General features: G+C 36.9%; 1 protein-coding gene across 1 annotated transcript; it reads right to left on the reverse strand.

The window, feature by feature from the left end:
* Nucleotides 1-2,174: 2,174 nt before the first annotated feature.
* On the reverse strand, nucleotides 2,175-13,048 carry ZNF3 (zinc finger protein 3). Its single transcript, XM_012548791.3, has 7 exons — nucleotides 12,610-13,048; nucleotides 11,211-11,298; nucleotides 7,335-7,454; nucleotides 5,951-6,042; nucleotides 5,555-5,681; nucleotides 4,938-5,051; nucleotides 2,175-4,132 (listed from the first exon to the last, which is right to left on the reverse strand). The coding sequence occupies exons 3-7, from the start codon at nucleotides 7,387-7,389 to the stop codon at nucleotides 3,054-3,056; spliced, it is 1,467 nt and encodes a 488-aa protein (XP_012404245.1). The 5' UTR covers nucleotides 7,390-7,454; nucleotides 11,211-11,298; nucleotides 12,610-13,048; the 3' UTR covers nucleotides 2,175-3,053.
* Nucleotides 13,049-17,100: the final 4,052 nt, after the last annotated feature.

Below are 17,100 nucleotides of genomic sequence, written 5' to 3' on the forward strand. Positions count from 1 at the left end.
TTTTTTTTTTTGCTGAGGCAATTGGGGTTAAGTGACTTGCCCAGGGTCACACAGCTATAAAGTATTAAGTATCTGAGGACATATTTGAACTCAGATCCTCCCGACTTCAGAGTTAGTGCTCTATCCACTACACCAATTAGCTGCCTCTTTCATCTCTCTTTTTAAGGACTGAACTAGAAGTACTAGCAAGTCTCCCAGGATACCAATTAAGACCTCTTAGGGTCACAATTTTGACGATCTCTACACTAACCCTAGAGTCAAGATCTAAGAAAATAAGTACCACATACCCACAGCAAGGCCATGAAGCCTTTCAGTATTATGACCTGCTATTACAATTTTTTCCATAAATTATTAAAGTCTGTATTATCCTCAACCTGAAAGGCTGAAAATACTTTGTAAACCTTTCATGGAAATGTATTACTTATTGCTTCCTTCTAATTCTTCCAAAATTTAACCCATCTCTCACGCCCAATCTTTATTTGGCTCCTTTCTCCAGTGACTCCTTCAAAACTGCCTACACCTTTATTTTTATCCACAGCTACCTATTATCATAATCATTGAAAATGAATCCTTATAAATCCTAAAATTAAAAAAAAACCTAGATGTTCTTCTGTCATCTATTTTTCTCAAAACATATCTATTTGCTCAAAGTCTCCCAATGTTTTCCAAAAGCAACACTTTCCTGGAAATAAGCTCTCAATGGTTACCAAAGACCTGCTATTCACAAAATCAATGATCTTTGTTCAGTCCTTATCTGACTCCTGACTCCATCCCTTAAAAGCAGAGGTTTTTTACCTTCTTTTTTTGGATCACCACCAGATCCCTTTTTTGGCAGTCTGAAAGTGGTGAAATCTATGGACCCTTGTTTTTAAATATATAAAATAAAACAGAATTACAAAGGAATCGAATTATAAGTTATTAAAACACTTTCTTTTACAAGTCAGGAGGACTGAGTTCAAATCCTGCCTGATAATGGACATACCACTTAATCCCAATTGCCACCTCCACATTCCCTACTTTAATTCTCTTTAAACACTTATCTTCAACATCCTTTTTGGATACTTTATATGCATGTTCTAAGTGCCTATTCTTAATCTCACCCTAGTCCGTTTCAGTCATCACATTTTGATCTGGGAGTTTTAGATGTAGATCTTACAAGGTATTTACAAGTACATCAACCTCAATACATTGAACACTTAGAATATTATTCTTTCCCCCTAAACTAGTTTTTCTTTAGCTTCATTATTTCTATCTGTCGCACCTCTATTCCTGTAGCTTCTAGTGTTCACAACTTCATTTTCTTCCTTTTCTCTTCCTTCCATTTTACATCTCATTAGTTACTGTCTTACAAATCCTATCTCTGAAACAGCTTGCAAATACATTCCCTATGTTCACGGCCACTTTCATAGGCCCTCACCAACTCACCCAGACTATTTCCCACCCTAACCCATTGTTTATAATTCTGCTAAAATATTTCCTTGTGCATAGACTTGGCTGCATCAAGTTTTTAGTGACTCTCTCTGACCCCAAAGTTCACCCTTGTATGTTTGGCATTCGAAGCTATACTCAATTTGGCAATCTTACTATTCCAGCATTCTCTGGAACTTCCACTTGTATCTTTACTAATGCTGTTTCCTATGCCGACTATCTGCCCTTTTTTCCTGTTATAATCCTAGGCAGATTTTCTAGCCCAATTCAAATACCACCTTTCCTAGACAAATTCCCTGATCCTGATTCTCATTTCCACTTCTCTGCCGGATGCTTTTCCCTTTAGCCCCAATTCTACAGCATTTTGTTGCAAGTACATGAACATAGCACATGACAAATGCAACTTAAAATTCTCTCTTTGATCCTAGCTATGTGACCACAGGCAAAACACTAAAACTTCTCTCTGCCTATTTCTTCCTTTTCAATCAGAGCAATTTACCTCAGAAGGTTGTTATGAATCTGAGATCATATTAAGCACTTTGCAAACATCCAAGTATATTATGTGTGAACTTCTTCACAGATTATACTTATGCAGTTCTCTCTCCTACAAGGCTAAATTCCAGGGCTAGTGATGGCTCACTTAACCTTGATTACATTTCCCAATGCCCACACAATGCTCAGAACACAAGAAACAAATGACAGGTGCTGAAAGTCTGAAAAGGAATAAAGAAACGAGGGACAATGAATATGGCCAAACTGGATTAATTTTTTTAAAGGTCAAATCCATAGCCACAGGTAGTTAAAAATTTCTTATTTATTTGGAGGATGGGCAGCAAGGGAAGAAATCCTTGAATCCTCAATAAAAATGTATTCATATTTATCCAATCACACTGAAACATGTTTCAACAGACTGAAAAAGTGAAACAGCATTTCATTTGTACTGAGGGGAAATAAGGATTGGGAAAACAATCTAGTTAGCTTGGAAAGCCATCCTGGCTCAAAAGAGCTGCTTCCATATTCCCCCAAAGGAGCAAGGAAACCCAAATTTTTTCTTCTCTGTATGGTGATAACCATATCCCTCAGGACCTAATGTTACCCTCCCCCCACTTCCTTTAGTGGTACAGCAGGAAATCCTTTTAATTATTAGAAAAACTAGCTTTTGAGACACAGCCTATCACCCCCCTCCCAATATCAATATCTTTACCTCTACAATCTATTTGCCAAAATGAAACCATGAAATCTTCCAAAATAGTTCCTCTCTTGTATATTTATACATATATAAAGGTGAATAGTAAACTCCTTTCCAAGCAATATCAGAATCAGAGCCCTCTTCTATGCTTCAACCAACTATTCTTTGGGAAGTTTTACTTTCGTAACTGAGATCAATCCTGGGGAAAGCTACCTAGATAGCTGGCCTCTCTTCATTGGCCTTGATGGGATTAAGGTTGAGTTGTTTTGCCCAATATGCTTTATTTTACAGTGAAAGAGTTCCAAATAAGAGGAAACTTTCCACATTTTTCTTGTTCAAAGAATATTCCTCAGGATGGAGTCTGTCAGGATTCTTAAGAACAAGCTCTAACCAAACATTTTTCTGCATTAAATGTATTTAGTGGTGCACAAGATTCTCACTCTCTCATATGGATGGATTCTCTGATATTTAATGCAGCAACTCTGATGGAACCTTTGCCCATAGTCACCACATTCAAAGATTTCTCTCCTGTGTGGATTCTCTGGTGACGAACAAGAGCTGAGCTATACCTGAAGGCTTTTCCACACTCACTACATTCGTAGGGATTCTCCCCTGTATGTATTCTCTGATGCTGAATAAGACCTGAGCTATAGGTGAATCTTCCACCACATTCCCTACATTCATAGGGTTTCTCTCCTGTGTGGATTCTCTGATGCTGATAAAGATGAGAACTCTGACTAAAGGCTTTCCCACATTCATTACATTCATAGGGCTTCTCTCCAGTATGAATTCTTTGATGATGAATAAGAGTTGAACTCCGACTGAATGCTTTCCCACATTCATTACATTCATAAGGTTTTTCCCCAGTATGTATTCTCTGATGATGAGTAAGGGTTGAACTCCAACTAAAAGTTTTTCCACACTCATTACATTCATAGGGCTTCTCTCCAGTATGGATTCTCCTATGTAGAATAAGGGCAGAGCTACAACTGAAGGTTTTCCCACAGTCATTACATTCATAAGGTTTCTCTCCAGTGTGAATTCTCTGGTGCTGAATAAGGTGTGAGCTCTGACTGAAGGCTTTCCCACATTCATTACATTCATAGGGCTTCTCCCCTGTATGGATTCTCTGATGCTGAATGAGGTCGGAAGTTCGATTAAAGCTTTTACCACATTCATCACACTTATGTGGTTTATCTCCCATAGAACCTCTTTGATGTATAACAAGATTTGGGTTAAGACTAAAACTATTCCCAAATTCTTTGTACTGTTGGACTCTCTCATCTGTGGGGCTTTTCTGATCCTCAACTATCACTTGTCTAAGATCTCCCATCTTTCTCCTCAATCTTTCCTCCATGGAGTTTCCCAGCTGCCTCTCTAAATCATCTTGCCATTCACAAGTTTCTCCAAATTTGAGACTTGAAGGAACATCTTTTTGAAATCTTCCCAGTATCACCCCATGTGATTCTGCAGCTTCAGAAATTTCTTGATCATTCCTAGTTCTGGTCTCACCATCTGACATAATAAACAGAAAACATTCTTTTTAGTAAAAAGAATGGAAACTAAAAGAGAAGAAAAGGAAAAATCAAGAGTCAATATATGCAGGATCAGGAATATATATGGCTTTTATGTGCCTGTCAAAAAGTTTCACAAAAGAGATGGGGAGATAGGGCAAAACAGTGATATGGACATTCAGGGGTAAGGAAAATAAGGATGGAAATGGTTGTCAAAGTGCAGAAGTATCCATATTAGCACACAAAACCAACCAAAAAATGGAACTGAATGGGCAGTGGGCTACACTAATGAAACTATTAGGTAGAGAAGTCAAGGGACAAATAGCCAAACTGGAAAAAAGAATGAAGAACCTATCAAGATGTAGGAATAACCCAGTAGAGGAATCAAAAAGAATAGAGAAATGATTATGGGAGGCTACAACTGGAAAAGTAGTTAATAAGTAGTAAGGAAAAGTATCACAGGGTCCTAGAGATAAAGAAATTAATAAGAAGCAGAAATGGGGAAACTGTACCAAGGAAGATCAAGCTCTACTACAAAATCTGGTCTTTGGTTTTCTTGCAGTTTCCTACCCCACATATATGAAACAAAGGGGTGATAAAAGATAGTTATGTCCATTTCTAAGGTTGGTTATAAGGGTAGAAACCTCAATGATTTACATTCTGTATTTATTTTTATTTTTTTTACCATGAGATTTTTACAGGAAGTTTAATGCAAAGGAGACAATTATGAATGAGCTAATTAGCATTTTACGTCTGTAAATTGTTTTAAAGATTAAAATGTGGGTGACTGTGGATCCTTTACTCACCTATACAAGAGGCACTTTGGAGTCCCTGGCTTTCAGCTCTATTCAAATCCAGGACCCATGGTTCTTCTTCTCCATCCAGATGAGAGATTATCTCAGGATTTGGGAATGGAAAGCCTGCCCAAAAGGAAAGAAATTTGATAGCAAATTTGTGATGTTCAAACTGGTTGTCCCAGGATTCAATCCTATTCTCTTTATCTAAGCGAGCAGATGGGAGAAAAATTTATATAGATACTGAGTGTATGTAATATTGTATCAAGAGCAAATTGAGGTAAGGTCAAGTTTATAATCTGGTTCTACAAGGATTAAGTTTATCTCTCTCTATTGGGAAGTGTTTAGTAGAGACAATTATATTAGAGGCAGAACAAGATGACTTAGTTCTCCTATAGGCAATTGGATTTATGAGGAAGGTTAAGAAATTAGCTGGAGCCTAATAATGTTCAGTGTATTTTCACATGGAAAGGATTCACCCTTCTCATTTTTAAAGGACTTTAAAATTTAACTTTTCTGAGAGGACCCTAAAATGAAAGATTAGAATTGGTACTAAACTAATCCTCTGTTTAGTATTTCCAGTGACTTGAAAGCTACTCTTTTTTTTTTTTCAGGGAGACATTTTATACCTAGTGAAAATACATTCCCGTAATTCTCCAGCATCACATCCCTGTAGAGGTCCCTTTGAGCAGGGTCCAGACGTTTCCATTCTTTCCGAATGAAATACACAGCTACATCCTCAAATGTCACCAGTTCCTGTAAAAACATGTTTCTCTATGTAATTCTAAAGTAATGGAATAACACTGTAAGCATTATGATGTGAGATACTGGGTAAAGAGTTCTAGATAGGGTAAAGTGGTAAAGTGAATATTAGTGAAATAAATCCAGAAAAAGAATCAAAAAACAAAAAATACAGAATTTTCTCCTTGAACAGGAAACCAAAATGGAATGTTACTTGATAGAAAATTTTCAATAAAAGATGAAGTCACCTTTAGGTAAGAGTGGGACAGATAAACCAAGCTCACCTGGGACTTGGCTTTTAGAAGGGCAGCTGCCAACATCTGGTCTTCCAGGTTACCTTTACCAAGAGAAGCAGAAACTTTGGGAGGAGGTGAAGCTGGGGGGAGGGGGAGGAAGAAAGAAGTAATGAATATGTCTATTTTTGCCCTGCCACTTCCCCAACCTAAATAAATTTATTGGGACCACATATCTCTTCCCACATATTTCACTTGTAATGAATTTTAAATCCTCAACTAACTTTTATAAAGTACATATAGTGCACAACTGTGACTCTTCTATCCCTCAATTATCCTCTTTATTTCCACTCAGTACTACTATCATTTGTGTTCCTTATGTCTTAACAAAAGATTAAGATTATATTACTTCCATTAGTCTTTTGTACTGCTTCTTCAATATACAGAGTAAAGCAATAATTTTTTTTTATATCTCAAGAGGTAAGGAAATTCTGCTTTGACTTAGGTCCTTCAGAGACTGTTTCCTGAACTGTTGGGGTGTAGGTGCAAAGTCCAAAGAAAAAGCCCTTGGATATTAAATTTTTATTAGGTCACCTGGATCATCTCATTTCTCTTCTATTCTCTCCCCAGCCTGTTCTTTAGAGAAACCAGTTCAATACTCCTTAGTTTTCTTAACTTATTTCTGTCCTATCTCAAGCTTTGTCAAGTACTCTGATTATCCCATTTACCTCTCTCTCTTCCGCTCCCATTCAAAGAGGAAAGCTAACAGTTTCAACTAGCCCAGGCCTGGATGAGTATATAAAACTTTCTTCTTCCAAAGAGTAATACAATACACATATTTCCTGAACTTGATATGATGATTCATCAATTTTATTCCATAATTTTTAGATTCATGTGTATGCCAATGAGTTAGATTATAAACCTCTACATAGGAGCTCATTATGGCTTTGTACAGTGCTTTCTGATGATAAGGAAACAAGAAAAAGTTCACCATAGGAGAAATACTACTATGCCAATTTAAGATGAAAACTGAGTTTTTATAATCCATATGGTAGACAAAACTCAACATAACACACTTGTGACAACTATTTCCGAGTATACTCTTGTGTGTAAACTAAGGAATAATCCAGCTCTTTAAAAGCACAAGCTTCTTTTGAAATGAAGTGGGCAGGATTGCATAAGGAGCACGATTTGGTAGTGCTAATGATTCTCTTTTGATTCCAGCTCCCTAATTTAACTAATTCAAATAGAAAAGATCAAGATCTCATAGAAAGAAGGCCCTAGTAGAGAATTCTAACTAATTCTAAATTAAAATACTTGCTGCTGAGACCTTCTCAATGCCCATTCTTGGAGGTCTCCTTTATTCTGTATTGCCACTGTTCTCTACTTCATCATACTGCATAAAGTTTTCTCTTATAGAAATCAAGCTCCTTACCACTCTCAAGCACGAGCTGAGGTTCCTGAGACGCACAATCAGCTTGTGTTTCCATGGGATGCTCTGGAACTGCTGTCTTCTACCAGAGTACAATACACAAGGAATGTCTCTTTAATGATACTAGGAAAACAATAGAAAAAAGAAGTTTAAGGAAAGACAATCACAGAAGAAGCCTCCAGAATACTTTTTTAATGTAATACTTTAAAATTATATTCTTATTTCATTTCATCATAATTTTATAAAATAGGTATCACTTATTTTGCAAAAAAGAAAACTGAAAGCTCCGAGAGATTAAGTGATTACTTAAGGTTGTACAATAGCCAAGTTACAGAGCAAGGAATCAAACTCAGCTGAATCTACTAGTAGAGTACTATGCTTGGTTATCAATTTAAGGCACATCCACAGGAGGGCATAACAGATTTAGAAGGGCTTAAAAATCATGCCACATGATTATTAGTTGAAGGAAATGTGAATGCCTAGACAAAACTTAAAGAGGAATAGACATATAATTGTCTTCAGGTATTTAAAAACTATTACAAGGAGTAAATTCATTCTGTTTTAAGCCCAGAGATTAGAACTAGGAGCAATGGGTAAATGATGGGGGGAAGGGGAGATTTTAAAATTTGATGTATAATAAAACTTCCTAACAATCAGAACTATTCAAAAGTAGGACACACTGACTGAAAAGGATTAACTGAAGGTCTTCCAAGAAAAGACCTGATGACCACTTTTCAGTTATATTATAGAGGATATTTCTGTTCAGTTATCAAATGGGCTAAATTGCCTCTCCAGTTTCTTCTAATTCTGAGATTGTGCGACTCTTCTAATTCATTACTATTTTTTTAACTCTATCAAAAATGTCAGAAAAAGGGCGGCTGCAAGTTGACCAGTGTTTTTGGTTAAAATAAATTATTTGAAACTTAAAAAAGAACCTGAGGATAGTTAACAAGCCATCTATGATATATGTAAAGCTAGTATTTACATATCAAACCAGATCACCTGACTTTTGACACCACAGATTATACTGAACTGATCTTTATAATAAAAAAAAGAAATTTGTTTTGAACTTAATTCATTTGGACAAAGCAGGTCACCTGACTAGTTAGCTTCTCCCAAGTTTTCTTAATTCTATCCAGAAGTCCTTTCTGGACAGATGGTGCCTTCTATTACCAGAAAGTATTAGGAAAGAGTTACTTATGATCAGTAGTTAGCTGTCACACTTTCCCCCCCCCCCCCCCCCAAAAAGTAATTCATCCACTAAAACTAGAAAAAAACAACTTGAACCTCCAGCTAACCCTTCTCTACTTGCTAGAAAGGAACTTAGCCTCTGGTCAACCCCTGCTTCTGCTAGAAAGGAAAACAGCCTTTAAAAAGAGTTAACCTATTATTTTATTATGTATTTTTCTAAATTATCTGCTACTAAAAGATAAAATCTTCTCAATCTACCTATTCACTAAATCTATAGGTAACCAAGACTTAAGGGACTTTTTTGGTCTGGCTTAGCAGTTGGAGCTAGCTTTTCCTTAAAGAAAGGAGTTAAATCCTATAATTAAAACTAAAAGTAAAAAGCAATCAATAGTAATTTATTTATTTTTCAATTCCAAGCACCAAGAGGATTTATGGATCTTGGACTACTCCCACTTAAAATATTATTTATGAATAAAAAATCATAAACAATCCAATGGACAAACACCATACTACTAGCTATTAAAAAACAAAAACAAGTGTGTCTATGTATGAAAATGTTTATGTGGAATTAATTAAAAACGAGTACACATTTAATATACATTGAAATGTAAACAAGAATGATATCAATTGTTTAATTTCATTAGTTTTTCCTCATTAACTTATTTTGGGTTATAACTTTAAAAACAACACCACTTTTCTAGGTTACACAAGAATTCTAACAAGTGTTAGAATTAAGGGTTTAGAATCAAACTCTATGAGTTCCTGTTTTTTCAGTTCATTAATTACCACTCCTGGTCCAAGGGCTAAAGAACCTTCCTTTAAATTTAGCTTTGGATTCAAATCACCTTTTATAAGCCAACCATAAATACAAAACATATGACAGGATTTTTTCAGATTCCACGGACAACAGCATTAGCCTTTTCTTCTCAGGCAAAAAATTTTCTGATAACTTTTGTTTGGTTGGGAAAGTCTTCCTTTAATCTTTCCTTCTTTCTCCACTGCAAATTTTTCTGTGTCAGACTATTAGCTGATGCTAATTGTGCCAGGGACAGCTGTATTGGGAATGATTATTCTGAATTACTGAATTCACTACCTGACTCTATACTGTTCTAGTTATGTCCCTATTCCTTTCTTTCCTATCTACTACTAGATACTGTCAGAATAAAGCTTCAATCTCCAAGAGCCTCCAATTCCAGATTGGAATGGTAGTCAAACCCTGAAGGAAGATTATTCCTAGATGTTTGTATGCTACAACTCAACTTGACTGCCTTTTGCTCTTATGCTCGAGTCTTTCATTTTAATCCTAGTATCTACGACTGGGACCTGAAGCAGGTTTGGTAGCTAACTAAGTGAAAAATACCAAAAACAATGAAATCTGGTTTCTGTCCCCTTCCTTTTTAATGAAGAAACAAACTTTTTGCCTCCACATTACAGCCTGCTGGCCCCTAATGTAGCATCAAAAGGAGAAAAAATATTCAGGAGATGATTTGGTATCCACTTTACAGAATTCCTTTTAATATCCTAATTTAGACAGGTAGCTAGGATAACGCCTCATGTTTGCAAAATTATTTAAAGTCGGCAAAGTTCAAAGATCACATAGCATCTCTTGAAGTATAAGGATTACTGCAGACATTTTACAGATAAGGAAATTAGGGTTCTGACAGGCCCAAAACCACATAGCCAGAAAATCTCAGGCAGAATCTAAGTCTTTATTTTCTTGACTTCACCCATATGTTTTTCTGATTCTCTAATTCCAGTGAAGCATCATGCTAAAGAGATCTTCTCACCATAATAGGATTGATGAACTCTAGGCTCCACACAGGACTAAAAGAGAAGGTAAACAAAACTAATCTTTGCTACCTGTCTGGTAACCTGCAGCCTGCTACATTCCATTACTCACTTCTATTTCTAAAGCTACTTCAACACAAAAAATGTTAAATCCTTTAAAGAGAAGGGTCTGTGATAAAAGGAAATGAGGAACTGAGATACAAATCTAGAGATTTGAATAGAGCAAAAACAATTATTTCAAGCTGACAGTCCCATTAAGATAAAAGAACAAAGTTCTGATGCATTCCTCATTACATTGGCACAATATGGCCAATGGAAGCAAAATTATGGATTGTATTCCAATAGCTGGGGACCTATACTGTTTCAAAGAATCTTCATGGGGGATCACAGTAAAGCCCCAAATATACCTACCAATCCCCATCTCGATACTTGAACATAGGGAGAATTATGACCAGATAGCAAGAACAGTACACAATACTTTCCTTTGACACCTTTCCCTTAGACAGATGTTAAGGGGCCAAAGAATCTGTCATGCTAAATTCAAAACCCCATCTTTTACCTGAAAAATGTTCATTCTGTTTGGTATATATGCTGTGTGAGAACAAACTAAATAAAAGGTCATGTTAATTTCATTTTTAATCAATAAGTCACATAGTATCTAGTAGACATCAACTAATTTTAGTCATTTTGGAAAGGGGGGGTATATTTTCAACTGAGTGTCATTAAGCATCTGTTACATCTGTGTTATGTCAGGTTTCATAGCTGTTGAGTAAGTACCCTGTTAATTGAATTAGGGATTAGTTGGTATTGAGAAAATTATGGTACAAAGACTGTTAGAGATGGGTTATGTGTCCATCTTAGTTATAAAGTAATTCAATTCAATAAACATTTATTAATCACCTGTTCTTTGCAAGGCACTGTACTAGCTGCAGTGGATATTTCAAAACCAAACCAATCGAAAATCCATGCCCTCCAGTAGCTTACAATCCTGGGGGAGAAGAAAAACAATATTTATACAGTTAAAAGAGAGGAAAGGTATAAGCCCTTCCATAGCAACTACTATGTTTCATGCACTGTGCAAAGTTCTTTACAAATATTATCTCATTTTATACAATAATTTTATATTATCTCATTTAAAATTTAATCATTTCATGAGAACTAACCAGCTTTATGTAAAACAAGATTTCAACGAGTTGCTGGAATGGCAAATTCAGGAATCATCTTACTGTGCTCCTATGTAAAGTTACATTCAAGGCTTTTATCCAACAATTTAAAAAGATATTTTTTTGACTGTTTTATAACCCCCCCCTTTATAACCTCCCCCCTTTCTTCATTTATAAATGAAGTTGGATTGGACAATCTAAAAGATCCCCCTAAGCAATTATTATTATTATCATGACTTGGTTCTGTGGTCTCAGATAGTTTATGACAAAATGAAGTATTTTCCTAAATTACCATCATCATGTAAATGTGGAAAGAAGTCAGGAGTTGCTAGAACCTTCGTTTCTGACATTTATTTGCTAGCTGTGAGCTTCTTCAAGTCAAATAGCTTCTCAAGATTCAATTTCTACATTATTATCAGTAATTTCCATTATTAATCCAGACTGGAATAATACTTGCTTAACTTACCTCCCCAAAGAACTTGGTGAAGAAAATGCTTTGCAAATCTTAAAATGACTGTTATGACTACCAATATGGACCTGTAAAATGATTATTATTGTTGCTACCAGTATTGGAAGCTATAAACTAATGGTTATTATAGCTCTTTAAACTGTTAAATGCTCCGGCTGGCTGTTATTTCTGAAAAGAGGCCCAAAGAAGATAGCATTTTGAAGGTTCATCCCGCAAAACTCTCACCCAGGCTCTTCTCCCATAGCCCCACAGTTACACAGGGGGAGGGCGGAGGAAGGGAGTGCGCACCAAGAGTTGGGGAAAGATGAAGAGGACAAAGAAAAAGAGGAGAGAAATAGGGAGCGGAAACGGGAGAGATCAGGGAAACGGGAGGGAAACGGGGAAGGTAAAGAAAGTTCAGAGTGCAAGAGGGAAGGGGGAGAAAAAGATTGTCAGGAGATTAGGGGAGAAGGGAAAGGAAAACAGGGAACAAGAGTTGGGGAAATGGGCAGATGCGCACTTACGGCGCTGGTTTGGGAAACCCCGCGTGGGGTTTCTTCCTAAAAACGAAGACTCTTCTTCCCCACCCCCTTATCCGCCCCTTCCCCTTCCCCCCCTCGCCTCTCCCCTGCCCTTCCTCCTTTGCCCAGGCCTTCTAGCTTCTCTGCACAATACCAGCCCCACTCACTGGGAGCCCGTGGCAGTCCAGGGAGAAGAGAAGAAAACTCAATCGCGGGCGGTGAGGATTAGAAGCAGGAGGACCGAGAAACAGGCAGAACCTTTCGAACTCCAGCCACGCACACCAGAAGGACAGAACAATGGCCGGAAACTCTCCAAATTTCCTTCCGGGTATTGCCTCTCGACCACTCTAGGAAATCCGGAAGTGTCCTCCTTCGTGCTCCGGCTCACTTCTGAGCTGGGAGGATACTTAAGGCCTTGGCGGTTTCTCGCACTGGGCCATCACCGACATTGCCCTGGATTGAACTCGGGCTTCGGAGACAAATAGAACCACTCCTCCAGCCAACGGACTAGCAGGCTCCGCAGCTCGGCCTCTAATTCGTATCTTACCGGCCCTGGCGGAGCGAGTGGGCGAGCTGGTCCCGTTGTTCCTCTCATTGAACTTATTCTGCATAGAAGTTATCAGTTCCCTTTAACCCTCCCCTCCACCCCGCCCCAGCCTTCTCCGTTACAACACGAGACCACACCATCCTCCCAGTCCCTCACACTCCAAATTTATGAATTACCCTGAATTTTTCACTCTCTCACCCTTCCTCCCGCTGTAACATACCAGGGCTTGTCTATTTCACATTTGCAACATACACGCCCTTCTCCCCTCTGACATTCACCACGATTGTGTAGGCGCTCGTTATTTCATATCTGGATTTTTGTATTAGCACACTGGGGAATATTTTCCTTACTCTAATCCATCAGTTCACTAAAGTGATTTTCTTAGGAAAGACCTGACCATGTCCCCAATACTCCTTCCATTCTCAACCTCTTGCTTCCAGGACTAAATATAAAATCTTTTCAGCTCTTGATGCCCGGGATCTACTTCATATCTGGGACACCTTACTCCCCTCCACTTAGATTGTGATCCAAAGATAGTTTCTTCCTTGCTCTTCTTTGCAGAGGACGTTCTCTGTCTTAGACCTTCATTTCTTCTTCCACACTATTTCCATTTGGTGATGTTATCCGCTCTTATGGACTCAATTTCTAAGCTGATGATTCTTCCGTCCATTTATGTAGCCCTAACCCACAGACTTTCATCTTCAGCTGTCTGACGTTTTCAAATGTATATTCCCTCAAATCTTATACCCAGCATATCCAATGCAGAATTTATTATCTCCTCCCCAAAAAAAAAAAAAAAAAAAAAAAAAACAGCAACAACAAATCAACAAAACATCTCTTCCCTTTCGATTTTTCTCATTCTTAACTACCTACTCTCAACTCCCCCCTCAAATCCAATCTGCAGCCAGATCCTATTTTACCTCTTAAACATCCCTTTCTCTCCTCTGATCCTGCCATCACTTTGGTACATGCTCTTATCAGTTCATTCCAGTAGTCTTTTGGTTGAACTCCCTGTTTTGACTCTTTCAAATTAAGTCCTTCCTACACATCTATCAAATTAATCTTGATCGGTAGGTCTGATCATGTCATTTCCCTGATCAGTAAGCTACACCCATTTTATCCTATATGTAGTTGTTTGCATGTTGTTTCCTTCATTAGACTATGGGATTCTTGAGAGCAGGATTTTTTTTTTACCTTTCTGTGTAATTTAGTGCTTAGGAGAGGACTTGGCAGATAGAAGGCATTTAATCAAGTAGAACTGTGGAAATGGAAATTAGTTGGGAAAGTTAATTTCCAAGCATATTTCCATATTCTTCATACTACACAAAAAATATCAGCTTAAAAAGGAAAAAAAAAAAAAAAAAACCACAAGGAAAAAACCAAGCAAACAAGAACAACAAAAAGTTGTAAATACTATGCTTTATCCACATTCAGTCTTCATAAATTCTCTCTGGATGTGGATGGCACTTTTCTTCACAAGTCTATTGGAATTATGCTGGATTACTGTTTTGCTAAGAATCAAGAATCAAATAATAACTGGAACTCTAAGCTGAAATGATCAAGTGTGGCAGGTCTTTGTTGGGTAATATAATTGGTACCCTCAAAGGAAGCACAACCAAATTGATGCCCTTTCCTCTCTCTATATCATCTTTTGCAGAACTGTCTCACCCTACCAAAAGAAATCACATGACACATTCCCAAGCTTGATAATCTGCTTTTTGTCATATTAGTATGACCAAAGCTCTATACTAGGTTCTTTGACCTCCATCCCTCACCTCTAGGTTTCTTAAGGAACTAAAAATGAGTCAAGAAATTCTTTAGGGGAAAGAAGGAAAAGATGCCATCTCAGAAGAGGTGTGGTTTCATATGAAGTTAGTATTATATATACCCTCCATTGAACTCCCCTGTGTCTCAACTCTCTCCAGTGATGCCCTGTATGACAGAGGGAGATCCTGGGATTGGCTTTGTTCTGTTTTGATGAGCTGAAGAGAATATAGAGGGACAGTTAGTTGGTGCAGTGGATGGAGGACAAGCCCTGAATGCAGGAGGACCTGAGTTCAAAAGTGATCTCAGACACTTAACACTTCCTAGCGGTGTGACCCTGGGCAAGTCACTTAACCCCAATTGCCTCAGCAAAAAAGAAAAAAAAAAATTCTCAGAAGAGAATACAGAAGTGGAGCACAGGAGATTATATTGGGGAAGAAAAGAGGAATGATTAAAAGAAAAAGAGTAAAAATCTAGGAATCAGGAATGGGGCAAAGAGAAAAGAAAGTCTGCAACAGAGCTGAAACAGACCATTTTATTTATAGACCACAAATTTCAGGCAAATTCCCCTTTATTACCTTCTTTGTGAGAATAACCATTAATTACTTATAGAGAAGGATCAAAGAATGGATTAGAAAACAGAATCTGTCAATATGTTGCTTATAAGAAACACACTTGGGGGAAAAAAAAGATTCACAAAGAGTTAAAATAAGGAACTAGACTTTAATCCACCAGTATGTCTACTGAGTTTGTATCCCAAAGAGATCATAAAAGAGAGGAAAGGACCAATATGTGCAAAAATATTTGTAGCAGCCCTTTTTGCAGGAAACTAGAAATTAAGTGGATACACTTCAGTTGGAGAATGGCTAAATAAGTTATGGTATATTAATGTAATGGAATATTATTATTCTGTAAGAAATCATGAGCAGGATGATTTCAGAAAGGGCTAGAAAGACTTATTTGAATTGATACTAAGTGAAGTGAACAGAACCAAAAAAACATTGTATACACTAACAGCAAGATTATGTGATAATCAACTGTGATGTACTTGGTTCTTAACAATACAGTAATCCAAAATAATTCCAATAGACTTGTGAAGAAAAGTGCCATCCACATCCAGAGAGAATTTATGAAGACTGAATGTGGATAAAGTATAGTATTTTCAACTTTTTGTTGTTCTTGTTTGTTTTCTTGGTTTTTTCCTTGTGTTTTTTTTTCCTTTTTAAGCTGATATTTTTGTGTAGTATGAAGAATATGGAAATATGTTTGGAAAAAATTGCACATTTTTAATCTATATCAGATGGCTTGCTGAGGGAGGAAGGGAGAAATGAGAGAGAAAAAATTGAAACATAAGATTTTGTAAAGAGAATGTTGTAAACTATCTTTGCATATATTTGGAAAAAATAAAATACTATTTTTTTTAAAAAGGGCTAGATTGAAATCTATTATTCTTTGGAAAACATCAGACCTTTGCAGAACAGTTTGATGATAGGCATGCAAGGATGGTCAGCATCCTGACAGAACAAAAGATAATTCCATCTCCTCCCTCCTACCCAGCTTCATGTTGCCCTGCTCTAGCTTCTCTAACACCTTACCAAGAGGGTTATCAGAAGTGCTTATCTAAGTGTACATTATTTTCCTGGAAATAGTAAATGTTTCTTCAAGTTACAAGCTCTTGGCAATTGTACTCTTGCTGAATCTGGTGGAGTACATTTGAAGTTCAGATCTATACATAATCGGAAGCAGCAAATGCAAAAAGAATGAATTTACACAAAGTCTCCTACCAGAAGGGCCATATGGAACAGAAATCTATTCAAGATTCAGGGTATACTCTGGGCTTGCAAGAGTTTAAACATACAACAGCACACACTTCTATTTGGAGCTGGTTGTTGCCCTTCATTCTCAAAGAGAACCAAAAATGATATGATTATGTTAGAGTCAAGTTACAGTGTGTCTGATTGTAGGTGACTGGACCCACATGCCAGGTTTGTGATCTGTTATCCAAATTTTTTAATAAATTTTCCTTTTATCTTTCAACAATATAATTTATATTTCTTCCTTCTTATGCCTTAGGTTCCTAGATTTCTTCACCCAAGAAGATATATTAGTTAATAAATAGTAATATATAATTAATAAACAGTAGTTAATAATAGTGTACTACTGTCCTTTTATCTATTATTTTTCTTTTGAAAACCATTAAATATTTAATATTTTTTCCCTAATTTTTTACATTTGTTTTTAAAACTTTGAGTTCCAATTAAATGGATGCCCATCAATTTGGGGAATATCCGAATAAATTATGGTATATGAATGTTATAGAATATTATTGTTCTATAAGAAATAATCA

The sequence above is a fragment of the Sarcophilus harrisii genome, chromosome 4, assembly GCF_902635505.1.
Source record: "Sarcophilus harrisii chromosome 4, mSarHar1.11, whole genome shotgun sequence".
Lineage (NCBI taxonomy): Eukaryota > Metazoa > Chordata > Mammalia > Dasyuromorphia > Dasyuridae > Sarcophilus > Sarcophilus harrisii.